We start from the raw sequence: 14,703 nt of genomic DNA on the forward strand, positions 1-14,703 counted from the left end.
GGAGACTGAAGTCCTAACTCAAAGCTTATTAAAGCTCATTAAAGCTTATTAAAACACATACCTCTCAACTCTTCCAGCTTCCCTTTAAGACACGGTTTCTCTTAAAAGCTGCACTTGAAAGTTACATTGAAGTGGAATGTCACTTTTCTTTAAGTAGAACAATAATTACACTCCCCATTACATATATATATGTACATATATTTATACATATATATATATGTATTTTTCATGGCAATGGAAAGTACCGTACAGAGGTGTTCATTCATATCTGTAGTGAAACCAAGTCTGTGGTGTTCAGTGCTTATTGGACTTGACAAAAGAAATAATTTGATTTTGAAGGCGGGAGTCATTTAGGAAAAATAACAGGTCCGACCCCTGAATTCTAGCTGGAGGCCTCCCAGCAAAGTGCTGGTGAGGGCAGCTGGCACTGCAGCCTGCCTTCAGTCCCCAGCCTCTCGAAATTCACCTCTCCCTTTTAACATACAGCTTTTGATGGAGCAAAAAGGAGCTAAAATAAATGGTTTGCTATAGGGCTTGATAAATGAGTTGTGAAATCAGTTTGTTAAAAGCAACCATTTTCTTTTTCTTTCTTTTTTTTTTCCCCAGCTCAAAAAAAAGGGTCCTGGCTTATTAGGGTGTATAACAGCGACATTCAAACACTCCCGGCAGCTCAAGGGCACACACCCCGGAGCGTCCAGCCCCAGGCCCAGCAGCACATGTGAGTGCTTACACAGGCAGTGACAACACCAGGATAATAGAGCTGAAACTGAAACACCGGCCCTCCTCCCTGATTAAGGGGCAATTTTCTGCATGCAGTAATTGGATTACACAGCAAAACCTGCTTAGACAGAAGAAGAGAAAAGGGTCTGGGCAGGCTATGAACAATGCTAACGGCAAGGCTTTCATTATTCATAATTGTCTGTTAAGTGACACCCTCGCACTCCCATCTGCAGATGTGAATATTAAGGGCAGTCCCTGAGGCAACAAAAGGCAGATGAGGGTAGGACATGGCCAGGAGACTTGGAAGAGACAGCTGGCAAGGACCAGAGTCCCCTCAGACAGTGATGAAGGCTGTTTTGACACAGGGGGCAGCAGAAACAGGCAGAGCATCTGCAGGAGGAGCTGCAACGGGAAAAATTTATTGAATTTCAATTTATTGAAACAGGAGCAGATTTTTTGCTCTACATATGGAGGAAGAACTGGCACTGAAAAAAGTTGAAAGAAAGGTGACAGGAATGATCAAGGGCATGGAAGAACTGTAACATGAAAAGAAGCAGAAAAGACTGGGATAATTTACTTTAGGAAGGAGACAAAGCCAAATCTCCTCTGCTCTGATAAAAGAAGGAAAGACAAAGTATGGTCTGGAGGGTAGTGCTAGTCTTTCTGTTTTCTTGGAATCCACACACAGGGGCCAAAGAAGGAAAATCAAACAACCCCCACCCGCCAAACAAAAGGTTTCTGCTTCAAAACCAATTCTGGGGAATACCTTTTTCACACAACTCGCAGGAAGGATGTGGAACTCACTGTCATGAATGGCTCTGAAGCCAGAAAGCCACTAGCATTCAGTAAGGCACTGAACAGGCTCGCCCCCAAAATCCAGAAGACTAAAGGCAACAGCCTGCATTTACTTGCAAAGGAACAGAAAGCCTCCTACTTCAGTTCTGTAATGAATCTCTAATTCCTAAGGATTGAACAGAGACCTTCATGACAATCTTTCTATCTACAATAGCATTTCCCGCATCTTTTCCTGGAGCATCAGCACCTACCACCTACCATTAAACTGTTACTGAGGGGGTTGATTTAGCAGTTTCTTCTGGATTTAATGAAAAGAAAAAAGCACTCCCAAGACTCAGATCTCAGCTAGAGTGAACTACCCTGAGGGGAGCCTCCTTCCACAGTCAGGGATGTGAAACTGGACAGTACTGACAGCCACTGTCAAAATTTTGACTGGCAGAGCAGGTCAGCAAATCCTTGTTCCTGTGTTATTAGTCCTGGGTTGCTCTCATTATGCCAAACCTACATGTTCATCTCTTGCGTCGAGATACCAGGCTGCCTTTTGAAGTCCTAATGTCTCCTGCTGCTTCCACTGGGATGTTGTACCCTCACCTGTGCACTTTCATCTCACCCATGGTTTACTAGGGGGAGGGTGGTTAGCTCACAGATACAATGAGCTAAATCTGGCAATTGCTGAAGTAGGTTAGGTTACAAAGGTGCCATTTAGGCTACTGCTTGAATTGGTATATTCCTAGTAGATATTCCTTTTCTTTCCAGATCTACTGATATCTCTCTGGTAGACACATATCCATATTTTAAATTGGATAGACAAGAGAGAATAAAAAAATCAACTGTATGACAGATTATTCCATCCTGCTTTGTATTTTTGGGGGGAAAATGCTACATTCAAGAAGCAAGCATGAAATAAGCCCACAATTCTTAAACATACACGTGCAAGTCAAAAATCCTTGTGCCTAAAACATTCCACACAGTTACCCAACACCTACAACTGATCTGTTTATAACCCAGTATAACCAACAGATAATTATGTTTAAATATGGCAAAAATAATAAGATTGGTTTCTGAATTAATCGTGACGTCCATACCAACAATGTTATCTTCAGTATTTTAATAAACTGTTTTCTGAGAGTGGCCAACTGCTGACAGATAGATTAATACAATAAACTTGTAAGGGCTCAGAGCAGGTCAATGATCTGAGTACTAAGAATATCCTTGACAACCTCCAGCGACTCTAGAAGCAGCTGATATAGTTCATTGGGCAAATGTGTTTTCAGCTGCAGACTAGCAACTGATACTGTCCAACGGACAGTAAAGTCTCCAAAAGCAGTTCTTACAGCCAGCTGGGTACATAATCTATGACCTGAAAGACACCTACGATGCCTGGCAAAGATAGGTTTATTGGGGTATTTACACTAGCATTTCTTGAAAGGCAAAACTATTTCTCCAGATTAATTTCAGTCTGTAATCTTCAGTTAGTCCAAAAGGTTTTGTTTGCTCCGAGAATCTCTGCCATACAGCGTTTTTTTTTCCTTGAGAAAAGAAGACAACGTACTCTCTTGTCAACACAATTTAAAATAATTCCTGTACATTAACTCACTCTTCAAATCTCTTCAGTGCTAATGAGATGTGTATACACACACATCAAAGGAAAACATTTCCTATTTAATACGGAAGAAGAGATCAGATGGAGGAAACTCCTGAGGTCCTAGAGCAACTAAAGAGAACATACTATTTTTTCTGACGTGCAGAGATTACCATCTGCCTATCTAGTGATGGCCATATTTTGGAGACATTTCTTCTCTCTGAGGTCTTTGACTACCCCAGTGAATAGTATTAAGGAGAAGCAGAAAGCCATTCTAAAAGCTCTCCAAAATATTCAGTGATCATCAGGTGTTTCTATTAGTTAGGCTAGTAGCTTTCTTTTCAGCCCCAAATGTTTGAATTTAATAAGCATCTCAGTCAGGGCAAATAAGCTAGTACTTGGTAGAAATCATGATTGCTCTGGGGATTCTGTGCTAACAGGGGAATACAACATTTTTAATGTGTGTGCATAGAACTGAACATGTTTTTCATACAGAGATTTCTGGAGAGGGCATATATAAATGACATTTAATACAATCTGAATTGCTAGCTGGAATCAGAGAAAGGGCTATTAATAGACATGTGGTACAATAGCAATTTTCTACCTCACTGTATTGCAGTCATGGAAAATTCTGTTGAAAGCATCTGGCTACAAAATCAATTACAATTTATAAATTAGGCTTGCTTTCACTCCAAAGGCTGGGTTTGAAGTGTGCCTTTGGGGCTGTGCAGACTTCTTACTTTAATGCATGGGCACTGGAGTGCAGGATTTTGCCTTCAACACTGAAGGGTCATTAATGTGGTCAATCAAATACTGGGTCCAATAGTGCAGGCAAAAGAGCTTGGAGAGATGCACAAGAGCTCTGCTCTGTGAACAGGGTGGTTATCTGCATGCAGTAGAGACTACGTGGCCTGAGCCAGATGCACAATTTACAAGCTCAAACATATTCAATCTATTTTAGAGGGTTTTAGCACCCTCTGACAGTGGTTGGATCTGGATTAAAGTACTGCAAGCCTTCAGTTGCGGATGCTTATCTGCTTTGTGCATCCTAGGTTTTTGGCAAGGGATGTCTTAAGGCAGCAGCCCCAATCCAAAGCTGAGCTGTAACACATCTCGGTTATGTATGGATGTCAGAGATCCATGAGGTGGGGATTTTATAGGCACAAAAGTGAGGGTGTAATCCCCAAATCATGTGTGAGCAAAGATTCAAGCATGAAGAACAGTGCTCAAATTTTAAGGACTGACTTGGAAACGGTATGATTTAGTTTGTGTTTTGAGGAATCTGAGCTTTGTTCAGTTTCCTGGAAGTTGAACTGGCAAGTTTCTTTTCATTATTCCAATTACTGACTTGATTAATATTTACACACACTTCCAGAAATGAGTATCACAAACTTTTCAGAAGAAAAACAAGAGAATAAAATAGAAAGTAAATTTTGGATCTACATTTCAAGCTTACTTCTGTGATTTTTTAAAAATTCTTTCTTTCTTTGAAAAAATCTCACACCTGAGTTGGACAGGTGAGGTCAATGACATTACAGAAGAGTGAAATTGTTCTGAGTGAGATGAACATCAAAGTCCTGTGATTTGGATAGTTTCCATTGCAAAGAAGTAGAAAGATTCATCACTTAAGTGAGATATTTAAATTACTTAAATTAATGAGAATAGATTTGCTGAGATTTAAAGCAAAAAATTCCAAGATTACAGACAGGGGACTTATAGAATAAATTGAATGCAAGCCCAGCAGCAAAAGTGTGTTTCTAATTTAGTTTTGGTTTGTTTTTTTTTTTTAAACCTGCCACAACACTGAAACATCAAGGTGATGATGCAGTTGTTCTGTTATGGTCCTCTGTGTAGAAATTTTTTCCCCCAGTTGCATACCTCTGTGGTGTCAAATGCATTTGTGAACCCATAAAAATCATCCAGATCAGAAAGGCTGGGCAGAAAGAAATCTGATGTGAGATTTTGTGCTTTCATAGAAAAAACTTGTCTATCTACCTACTGATTTTCACTTGCAGCCATATTATTCATCATTATTTTTACTTTCTCACTGGCATTTTATTTTCATCACCTGGAACAGCTCAGCAAAACCCAGAGAACTGCAATGTAGCTACGTCAAAGAAAAGTATGTGCAGAAGTACAAGTATCCACAACCACATACAGCAGGTTTTGTTACTGCCCCTCTTCCCCCACACTTCTTTTCTACTGGAGCATTTAATTTGAAACGGAGATGTGTGTGATGAGTAGCTCCTTGCGCGGCCACAGGGGTTTCTTCCCTCAAGGCTGGCAGCAATTTTTAGAGGAACACTGTGGGAACGTGCATGGCTCTCACACAGCTAATCAGAGGTGAGAAGGAGGTATGTCCTCTGCCACCAGAATGAACCGTTGCAAAGAAGGAATTAATTTGCCCCATTCTCTGACAAATTATAGCTCCTCTCCATCTGGCTCCTTCATGAAAGAAATCACAGGCCTTCCTTTGCTTCCTGTTTAGATGTGTATGTCTTATCACTCAGTGTACATCCATCCTCCCTCCTCACCTTTCTGCTTTCAGCCCCCCTCTGCCTGCTCTCTAGAGCTCTTCTGCTACCTCCTGACAGTCAGGTTTTAATCTGCATCAGTTCAGCTCCTCCTCATGCTCCCCTTGCATTCTACCTGAATACCTTCACCATCCCTGCTCTCTCTCCTCTATTTCCAGTCTCCTTATCACTTTTAGCAGAATTTTGGCATTTTTGTCCAACTCTACCAAACCCAGTGTAGTCGGAAGCATTATTAGGAACACAGTGACAGGGTCCCGGTGGTAGAAGAGTCTCCTCAGAACACTGGTAAGAGTCCATGTTACTTGCCCCATTTTAAACCTTACTGAAGATAAGCTGTTTAATATGCAATAGTACCAATACTGTAGCAGGAAGAGGGAACTAAAAAGATTCAGAGATTTTTCCTGCATAAAGCCTGTATTATTGTCCTCTGTGTTCATCGTGACTCATTTTCTTAGGCATTATAAATTGTTGGACACCTCTCTTCCCTATTTTTAGCTAGTTCTCTTTCACATCTGCCTGTTCTCCCTCATTCTGTGCCTATAATGAGCTCCCTGCTGCTATACCTCCCTATTCTACCCAAGTTTGCTTCTTTAGCAAAACTTTCAACATTTTGTTAAAGAAGTATGACTTCCTCCTTCAGTCCCCCAGCTACTACATAATTTACCTGTACAACAGATTTAATATTATTTTGGAACTTATTTGGAAAACAACACTGAATACACCATACTGATACCCAGAAGACAAGTTCCTCCTGCAACATAGCCAGGATGGGAAAAGTAACTGTTTCTTCTGTTAATTTTTTTTTGCATGATTACTACTGTGGCTAAAAACATGAGACAATAAGGAATAGCTCTCAGAAATGGCACAAAATTTTAGAAATTACCTTTTCTCTCAGGAGTCAGTTAGGTAAAACACCACTAAGAATGGTTTCATCACAGTAAAGTGAGAATTGCTTTTACATTAAAAGGCAATGTTAAAATGTACATTCAGGCATAAGGTCAGGTAAATAAACGACAAGTTGTCATCATCTTAAGAGTTTAGACTATATAGAAATCTATGCTTGACTGTCTTTGATACAATCAGTTTACATCAGTTCAACAAACCATTAATATAAAAACATCCTAGGAAGGAATCTTGTTTCCAGGGTGGTATTATTAAAATACTTCAACTGTTGCTTTGCTGACACTGAGCCAGGCTGCATCCCACTGTTCAGGCTTTATGATCCATTACCAAATGCCTTTTTATAAAGTAAAAAAAAAAACAAACCCACAAAAAACCACAAACAAAAAACCCCACTGCTTTTTAAAGACAAGACCACTGATATAAGGTTTTGTTCAGTGTTCACGAACTTGTTCAGAAAATTATGACCTGATTTAAAAAGTTCTCCTGTTACAGAGATGTTAAAAAAATATATATTCTCTTTTCCCAGCTTTCTTCCTACTGTATTCTACCTCTCCTGATTCAGGTGGGCTGGAGAACACAGTAACTGGAAAGAAATCTGGTAAAAAATGAGAACAAGAAGAGGTCCACCCCCACTCATACTGAAGTCAGTGGAAACATTTCCATTACCTTCTGCAATCCCTGCATCCAGATACTGAAAAAAAGAGCTCAAGATTTCAAATAGAATAGTCCCAATTTTCCTTGGGCTGAATGTCAACCACTGTATTCAAACACGACTCTATCTGCTCTCCAATTTGCACTCTTCTGCATGCCTGCATCTTCTCATACTTGGTCTGGCTTTGGTTGTAAACAACAAAAATTTGATTTAAAAATCACCCAAAAGCCCCACAACGAAACCAACATTCAGTATTCCTTGCTGAAAGATGGCAGAAACAGAAATATTGCAGGATTATCTCCAAACAGTGGATGAGTGGATGGCAGATGTTAGTTTGACCACAGGTATGCATTTCTTTTTATATATATATATATCTCTATCTATCTCTGTACATACATACACATACACAATCTCTATATATACATTATAAATATTATAATAAAATATTGTAAAAATATTAAATTTGCTCAAAAACCTGATTAAAGTGGACTAATCTTATGTTGCATTTATGTGACCTATCCAGTTGATATGATGGCCTTGTTAGAAGCCCTAAAATCTACAATACTTGAAATCGTTAAAAAAAAAAGAGTCTATATTTCTGAGAGTCACCTCATGCCACGCCAAGAAGTTAGGTTGGAGGTGGGCCGTCGTATCTCAGCATCAGGTTGAAGGACCGAGCAAAGTTGTTGGCCAGCGTGCAGCTGTGGGTCTCCTCTGCCAGGGGCAGGAGGAAGGCCAGGAGCAGGAGGAGCAAGAGGAGCAGTTGCAACGGTAGTGCTGCCCAGCACACCCGATGCAGGAATGAGCAAATGCCTCCAGAGCGCTTCTGAAAGACACAAACCAAAGAGCAACTCAGAAAAATAAAGACCTGGGGAGGTGCATTTCAAATACATCAAACTGCCAGGTTTGGGCAGAACAACCCAACTTGTCCAGAGCACAACCTGCCCTGGGATCCAGCCTGGGTGCTTGGTATGCTGCAGCTGACTGATTGTTTCCTTTAGGAGAATATTTCACTCTCTTAAAGAATTCCCTGCTGCAAACTGTTGTCTTCTAGCAGGAAAACACTGCTGAATTTGTAGCAGAAGAAAACAATCGCCTCCGAGTCCATTTTCCAATTACAAAGTGGTGGTTACAAATGCTCACGCCAAAGCTGCCAACTGGTCTCCTCACAGACAGCGTTCAGCACAGAAGGTCTGCGTTAGTAACTCTCCTGTCAGTAAAATGAGAGTGCTGATGCCTGCAAGAGAGGACCCAGCCTTCTGCTCTCCATCAGCAGAAAGGAGCTTTGTTTGCAGCTCATCCAGCTCGCAGTCACCTCCCCAGCTGCAATATACTCTTTGGATCCTGACTCTGGGGTCCATGAGGCTGGAGGTCAGAAAAAAGGCCCTGCAGTGCAGCCTGCCTCAATACCTCTTACACTTTACCAGGCCCACCTTAGACTGTTTTAGAGAGAAAACACAACACTGACAGTGAAGAAGAAATTAAAGTCACATTTATTGCTGAGCAGCCATGGGAGGGACACACAATAAGTCCCATCACACTTTATGCTGGTGCAAATCTAGAGTTGCTCAGTTAACCTCATGAATTTAATATGGATTAGTATGACCAGGAGAGAACATATTTGGGGCTAAAGAATTCTGAAAAGATTAATTAAGAAGTAAGATTTCCACTGGCCAGATTCCTGGATATCTCCTGCCAATGAGCAGAACTATGCATGTTTCACAAAAAAAAAAAAAAAGGCCAAGTCAACTATCTGTAAGGGAGTCCTGAAAAAGAGGGGTCAATAATCCATTAATTTCATCTAACGTGGATTTATACTTAGAACATAGAAATAACACTCAATGTGGCTACAACATTAGGCACCAACCTACATCACAAATATCAATACAGAACACCCACTGAAGTGAGACCCACATTTTCCACAAAAGGAAGTTAATTTGTTGTGTTCAAGCCACAGGTGATCTCAGTGCTGCAGCAAAATCAGGGCTTCTGGCCTCTACTGGATGCTTGACTTAACAGGCAATGCCTTTGTCCCACTATAGCACTGCCATGAATAGTCCACGGGAAACACCAGCAGAGAAGATAAGGAGCAGAATGATGGTAGAGAAAATTACTTACATCTTTTGCTACTTTTTAAGGATCTCTTCCACTGCTTTCTAAATTTCTCAGTCTCTTGTAGCTCTATATGCTTACAGAATTATGAAGGCAAATATATAGCTGCAGTTAAGAGATCATGAGACAGTTGTGCTGTGAAATCCTTCTTCTGTTGTAGTTGGTTTGCTTCCATTATATCAAATGGCTGATGAGATTTAATTGTTGTGTCAGGCAGATGTAGAGGCAGCAAAGCAACAGCTGCTTGCTCTGTCATTTCTGGCCCACAGTACCTGAGTTGTAACTTGCTCACTGAGGCCAATGAAAACTCATGTCCCTGGACACTGGAACTGTCAGTAGTTAGTGGGCAATGAGTACTTGTCAGGGTGTAAGTGGGACAGACTTTAAGCACTGTTGGGCAACTTCTCTGGGTACAGCTAGCATTTATCCACAAAATCAAAGCTTCACCAACCTGGCTGCATCACAGGAGTCATCTGCTCCTACTGTGATCTGTTCTCAAACACTAGTCAAAGTACCAGGCGTAAGTAGCTGTACTAACAGGACTTTCCTTTCTCTAGTCCTGGAGTCCAGACCTGAAATCCTTCATCTCCCCTGGATTTCATCAGCCTATTGGCTGAACAAAACCTGCAGGGCTTCTGTGTTCATAGTCAATGCTAAAACCGTTATGTGTAAGGGCAACAGCCACAGCTCTTGGTCAGAGCTTTCTGGGCTTGTCTCTGTAATGCCATGAAACAGCCACTCCTTGGCGTAATCAGTATAAACCAATGGGCTGTCACTGACAGCTTGTTTTCATTGACCATTTCTCATTCTTAATTATCCATTGCATCCATAATATGCAGCAATATGACAAATACATTTATTATAGTGTCCCATCTATAAGGAAGAAGGCCCTTTCCAGGTTCCAGAAGCTATGGACAAGTTTGTTTGTATGCATTAATAGGTGTAGTTCTGTTGATGGAAGATCAGATCAGTCTCACCTCTGCCTTGGGACAGTTCAAACCATGCTCCTTCTGCTACCTCTAAGACATAAGAAGACTGAATGCTGATGTTGTTAAAGGGTAGGATCCTGCGACTGACTGTTCAATAGTTCATTATGGCTGGAAGTCTCAAAAATGTTCTCACAAACTCAAACTGGGAATTAGAAGTCCACCTCTCACTGACAATTGTGAGAAGGACTACCAGTCTTCCTAGCAGCACCTAAAACTTTTGCTCTACAGCTGTCAATCCTTTAGCATTGGTTTTGAAAGCTACTTCAACCTGAAACTATTCTTTCATTACCACACCAGCTGCAACACCTGTCTTCCCAGTTATCTCCTTCTGCCTATGAACTGGTGGGAAATAGTGGGCTTTTCCAGCTGTGCCTCATCTCTGTTCCTGTCACAGCCCAGGGAGCAGGGGTCTTATGGTAGCTCAGGTTTGTCATTGGCTTCCTATGATGACCACACTGCCAATTAGCTACTCGTGTTGTTCCTACCCCAATTCTTTTACTGATCCAGCATTTGATTCAGAGCAGGTCACTAACTCTGCCCTGATCTCTAAAGCAAAGACTATTTATGCAACTCTAAGGAATGGGATGAGATTGAAGTGTTATTTATTAAGTAAGTGCCTTGGGTTTAGATCTACTAGAAGGAGCTGTAAATAGTATTGCTTTTGAAAGCTCATTCTCCAGAAAGAATTAATGTGAAATGGCTTTATTAAAAAGATATTTTTTGCTCTCCTTGGAGCTTTCTGCAGGGTAAGATACTCAGGCTAACCATAGCAGATCCTAGCATTAGAAAAATCTGTGGAGGGACATTTGCCTGGGGGCAGAACTTCAGAGAAGGAGAAATATTTTGTCTTTATCTGCTGCTTCTCTCCTACCTGCTTGCTGAGTTTATAGGCATTTGTGTTTCATGAACTTCTGTCTTTGCTGCCCAGTTTCTCTGTTTTGTTTGATCACACAGCAAGGTTGGAGTCTTGTATTTCTGACTCCATTTGTTGCCATGGGAATGACTGTGCTATTGCAAACATGGTATTATGATGTCTCTGCAGGACTGCAGATGGGGCACACATGAGCTGTGAGGGTTTGGTGCTTTCAGCAAATTTGCAATGATAAGCCCTTAATATATGAGGTCCCCAACCTGCACACACTGAAATGCATGGGAGATCTACCATTAACTTCAGTGTCTGCAGCAGGTTTATGCACAGAGAAAACTAAATAAAGTCAGGATTGGGAACTACTTATTCACGGAGTTCAGCAGGTACCCTTACAAATGGATTCATTACTTATATGCCCAGGTTCTTGTGCACATGAAACCTGCATTAGTTCTGTTGCTTTGTGCTTGCTGGAACAATTGGTGATAGGTTGGGGGTTTTTTTCGTGGTAGTACTACTAGAGGTGTTAAAGGATAGAAAATTTTGAAGGAGACACAGTAACTTGTAATAGGAGAGATGATACAGATGGAAAAAGCAGGGAAGGTTTTGGGCACTGACTCCCTCTCTGAGTGTGAAAAAAGCAGCACTTCAATTTTTCTAAGACTAAGTCAAAGTATTTTTTTAGGTCTGTGCTGTGAGAGAGAGATGCTTTCAGGCTGTGGTGACCTGAGACTATGGCACCAACAGGTAATTCAGGAGGTCAAGGTTCAAACCTCTGCCCTGCTGGGCTCAGAGTGATCAGGGCTGTACGAGTCTACTTGGACTCAGGACAGTACTCCCAACCCTTTAGCACATCATTCTTGGTTAGAAAAGGACAGTCTGACACAGTTCCACCTTTGCAGAAGACAGTTTGAACATTTCATTTCCATATGAGATCAAAGGTGGGAACCACAACCCTTGCTATGCAGTCGAATTCCCCTTCCCTAATCATTCCAGCTACTGGCATCAATACAGCTACTACCCAGCACCCACAGTGCCAGCAGTGCATGTGTCAGGTCTAGGTTCCACAAAATATTCTGAAACCAAATCTTCCTCTGAGGAAAACTGGCAAAGCTCCAGTGAAGTCAACAGAACTTTAATTTCCACCATCTTAGAATAACAGCTGGAATACCTGGGTATCGAGCCAAAGTGTCAGAGACATTTTTGAAACACACATGGAAAAGGAATAGGTTGACATTTTAAAAGAAAATATACTTTCAAAGTTCACCATCAAGGACAAATGTCCTCCCCCTTCTCCCTCAAAATACCAGGACAAGCAACGACTGTCAAGGAGTAGACGGCTGTGTTTTGTGTAATGCTAAATGCATGCTTGTTACCAAATGAACTGCACTGGCTGTGAACATTCACATTTGTGCTTGATTCATGTTGGGGCGTTTGAATGACAAGCATCGGTTTAGATCTAGGGAGTCCTCAGCACTTAAATCTGTTTGCAGTTAATAACTCCTTACCAAATGCACCGTGAAAAATCACTTGGATGGGAAACAGCAGAAAAGCACTTCAGAACTTGCTACATAATATTCCTGTGTAAGTTGCTGAAGTGTTTTGCTAAAAATCAGCGCACTCCCTGGTTTGCTATTGACCGCATTCCAGGATATATGAAAACACACAGTTAATCTAGCTATTTGAGGGAGCAAAGGAATATACCATGCTCATTAGTGGGTTTTTGCTGCTGCTTGTATGTCACCAGCACGCCTGACAAAAATCAAACCTGCACCACCGAATCAGTGATCCAGCAGAGAAAAAAGATTTAGTCTGGATTCATTCCTCTTACTTTAGAACGTTTCTCTGAGAGACTATCCTGGGAAATGCACTGCTGTCTGAAAACTCCTGCTCTCCCCATGGATAAAGGGACCAATGCCCCAGCGTCCTACAGACACTATACAAAGACACTAACATCCATGCTGCTTCATCCCAGTGCTGTACCCAGCTCTAGTATCCTATATTCTACAGCAATCGGTGCAGATGCGTAGATACTAAAGGCAAGCATAAATAATTTCTCCTTAATATTCTCAGCCTCCAACTGCCTTCAGCTCAGGCATTTTCCTGAGCCTGATGTAGCTTGTCCATCTAGTTAACACTCAGTGAATCTTTCTTCCAGACACTTCCAGTTTCCCCTTCGACCTATACAAACTTTAAAAGTCCTCAATATCCTTTAGCAAGGAGTTCCACAGGTCAGCTGCCTGGCATGAAGAACAAACCCCTTATGTTAGCTTTGAACCTGGCTCCTAGTTCTTTCTTGGGGAAGAGATGGAGAGTCAACCCCCATCTACACTCTCTGCACCATGCATGATTTTGTAAACCCCTGAGTTAAATGCTTAGACAGGATGAATGCAGGCCTACCTCCACAGTGGGCAGATCACAACATAATGGGCTTAAACTATAGCAACAGATACAGAGGAAGTACATCTTAATAAGAAGGATAGGCCTTGGAAAGGATAACCTACATAGGTATGAATTCTACCACTTCGTTATTCCTCTAAGAATAAGCAAAGCCACCTGGAAGGCTGTTAACAGCAGCTTACCGTATGTTCCTTTCATTCTGAATAGGAGCGTGCCACCATTGTGCACCATCGCTTTTTTTGGTAAAGCAGTTGCCTTATCAGTGATATTTTGCCTCCGAGAGGCCCTGGGTTTCTGCCACTTGAGATCCCACTGGGTACTAAATCAGTCGCCACTCACAGAGGCAGGTTATTGTGAGCAAGAAGAGATCAGCTCCAGGGGGAGTGCGGGCTGCTCTCTCGAACCAAAGCAAATTGGACTTTTACCTCAACATGCGATAGTTTGGAGCTGGGCTCCTCATCAGTTCTCAACTCGGAGCCATGAGTATCCCTCTGTAAGATATGCAACATATTGCAAATCACAGCTGGTCTTTTCAAGAGGGAAATAATTTGGGGGAGTCGGATACTACTGTAGCCATAGAACTGAGCATCCAACATTCTCTTGGGCAAAGCTGTGGCTCATTCCCATACACCACAGCAGGAACTAAAAGTTGGATACTGTCGATCAGAGGTTATGTGGCCTCTGCAAAATGACAGTGAGGGTTCAGAACTGTACTTTCCTAAATGCAAACACTGCCCAGGTTAGGCAACCAGCAGTGAGGAATGAGTAAGGATGGCTGGGACCCCTTTGCGTCCTGTGCTTATAATTCTCCATCTCATAAAGAGCTACCAGAATGAATGTGCTGAAGGAAGGTTAACTGAGGTCACACAGGCAATTTTAGCTCTGACATTTTCTATCTTCAAATTGCTTAACTTTGCAACCTTAACGTTCTTTTCAATTCTGAAAAGCCTAAGTGTGTGTACATAAATAAGTAAGTATACAGGCAAATTACAGGCTATTTTTTTCTCCCTTAGGGGAGATTCTGGAGTGCCTCAACACGGCTGGATGATAAGCTAGAATCTTTGATGAAGGCTTCATTTAAAAGAAACAGAAAACAAGGAAAAGCCAGCAGTTTGTATCTGAGATTTCAGCAGTCACATATGGCAGATATT

General features: G+C 41.6%; 1 protein-coding gene across 8 annotated transcripts in view; it reads right to left on the reverse strand.

Annotated features, from left to right (window-relative positions):
* The window catches only part of SYNE3 (spectrin repeat containing nuclear envelope family member 3), a 93,516-nt gene that overhangs the window by 6,906 nt on the left and 71,907 nt on the right, over window positions 1-14,703 (reverse strand). For 7 of the 8 annotated variants that reach the window (XM_052783079.1, XM_052783082.1, XM_052783081.1 and 4 more), the window contains one exon: window positions 7,552-8,012. In XM_052783079.1, coding sequence (XP_052639039.1) covers window positions 7,815-8,012 — 198 coding nt within the window. In that variant the 3' untranslated portion in view covers window positions 7,552-7,814. Of the gene's footprint in view, window positions 1-7,551; window positions 8,013-14,703 lie in introns of those variants that run through there. The other variant, XM_052783075.1, reaches the window with a different exon arrangement.

This window comes from Harpia harpyja, chromosome 3, assembly GCF_026419915.1.
Source record: "Harpia harpyja isolate bHarHar1 chromosome 3, bHarHar1 primary haplotype, whole genome shotgun sequence".
Lineage (NCBI taxonomy): Eukaryota > Metazoa > Chordata > Aves > Accipitriformes > Accipitridae > Harpia > Harpia harpyja.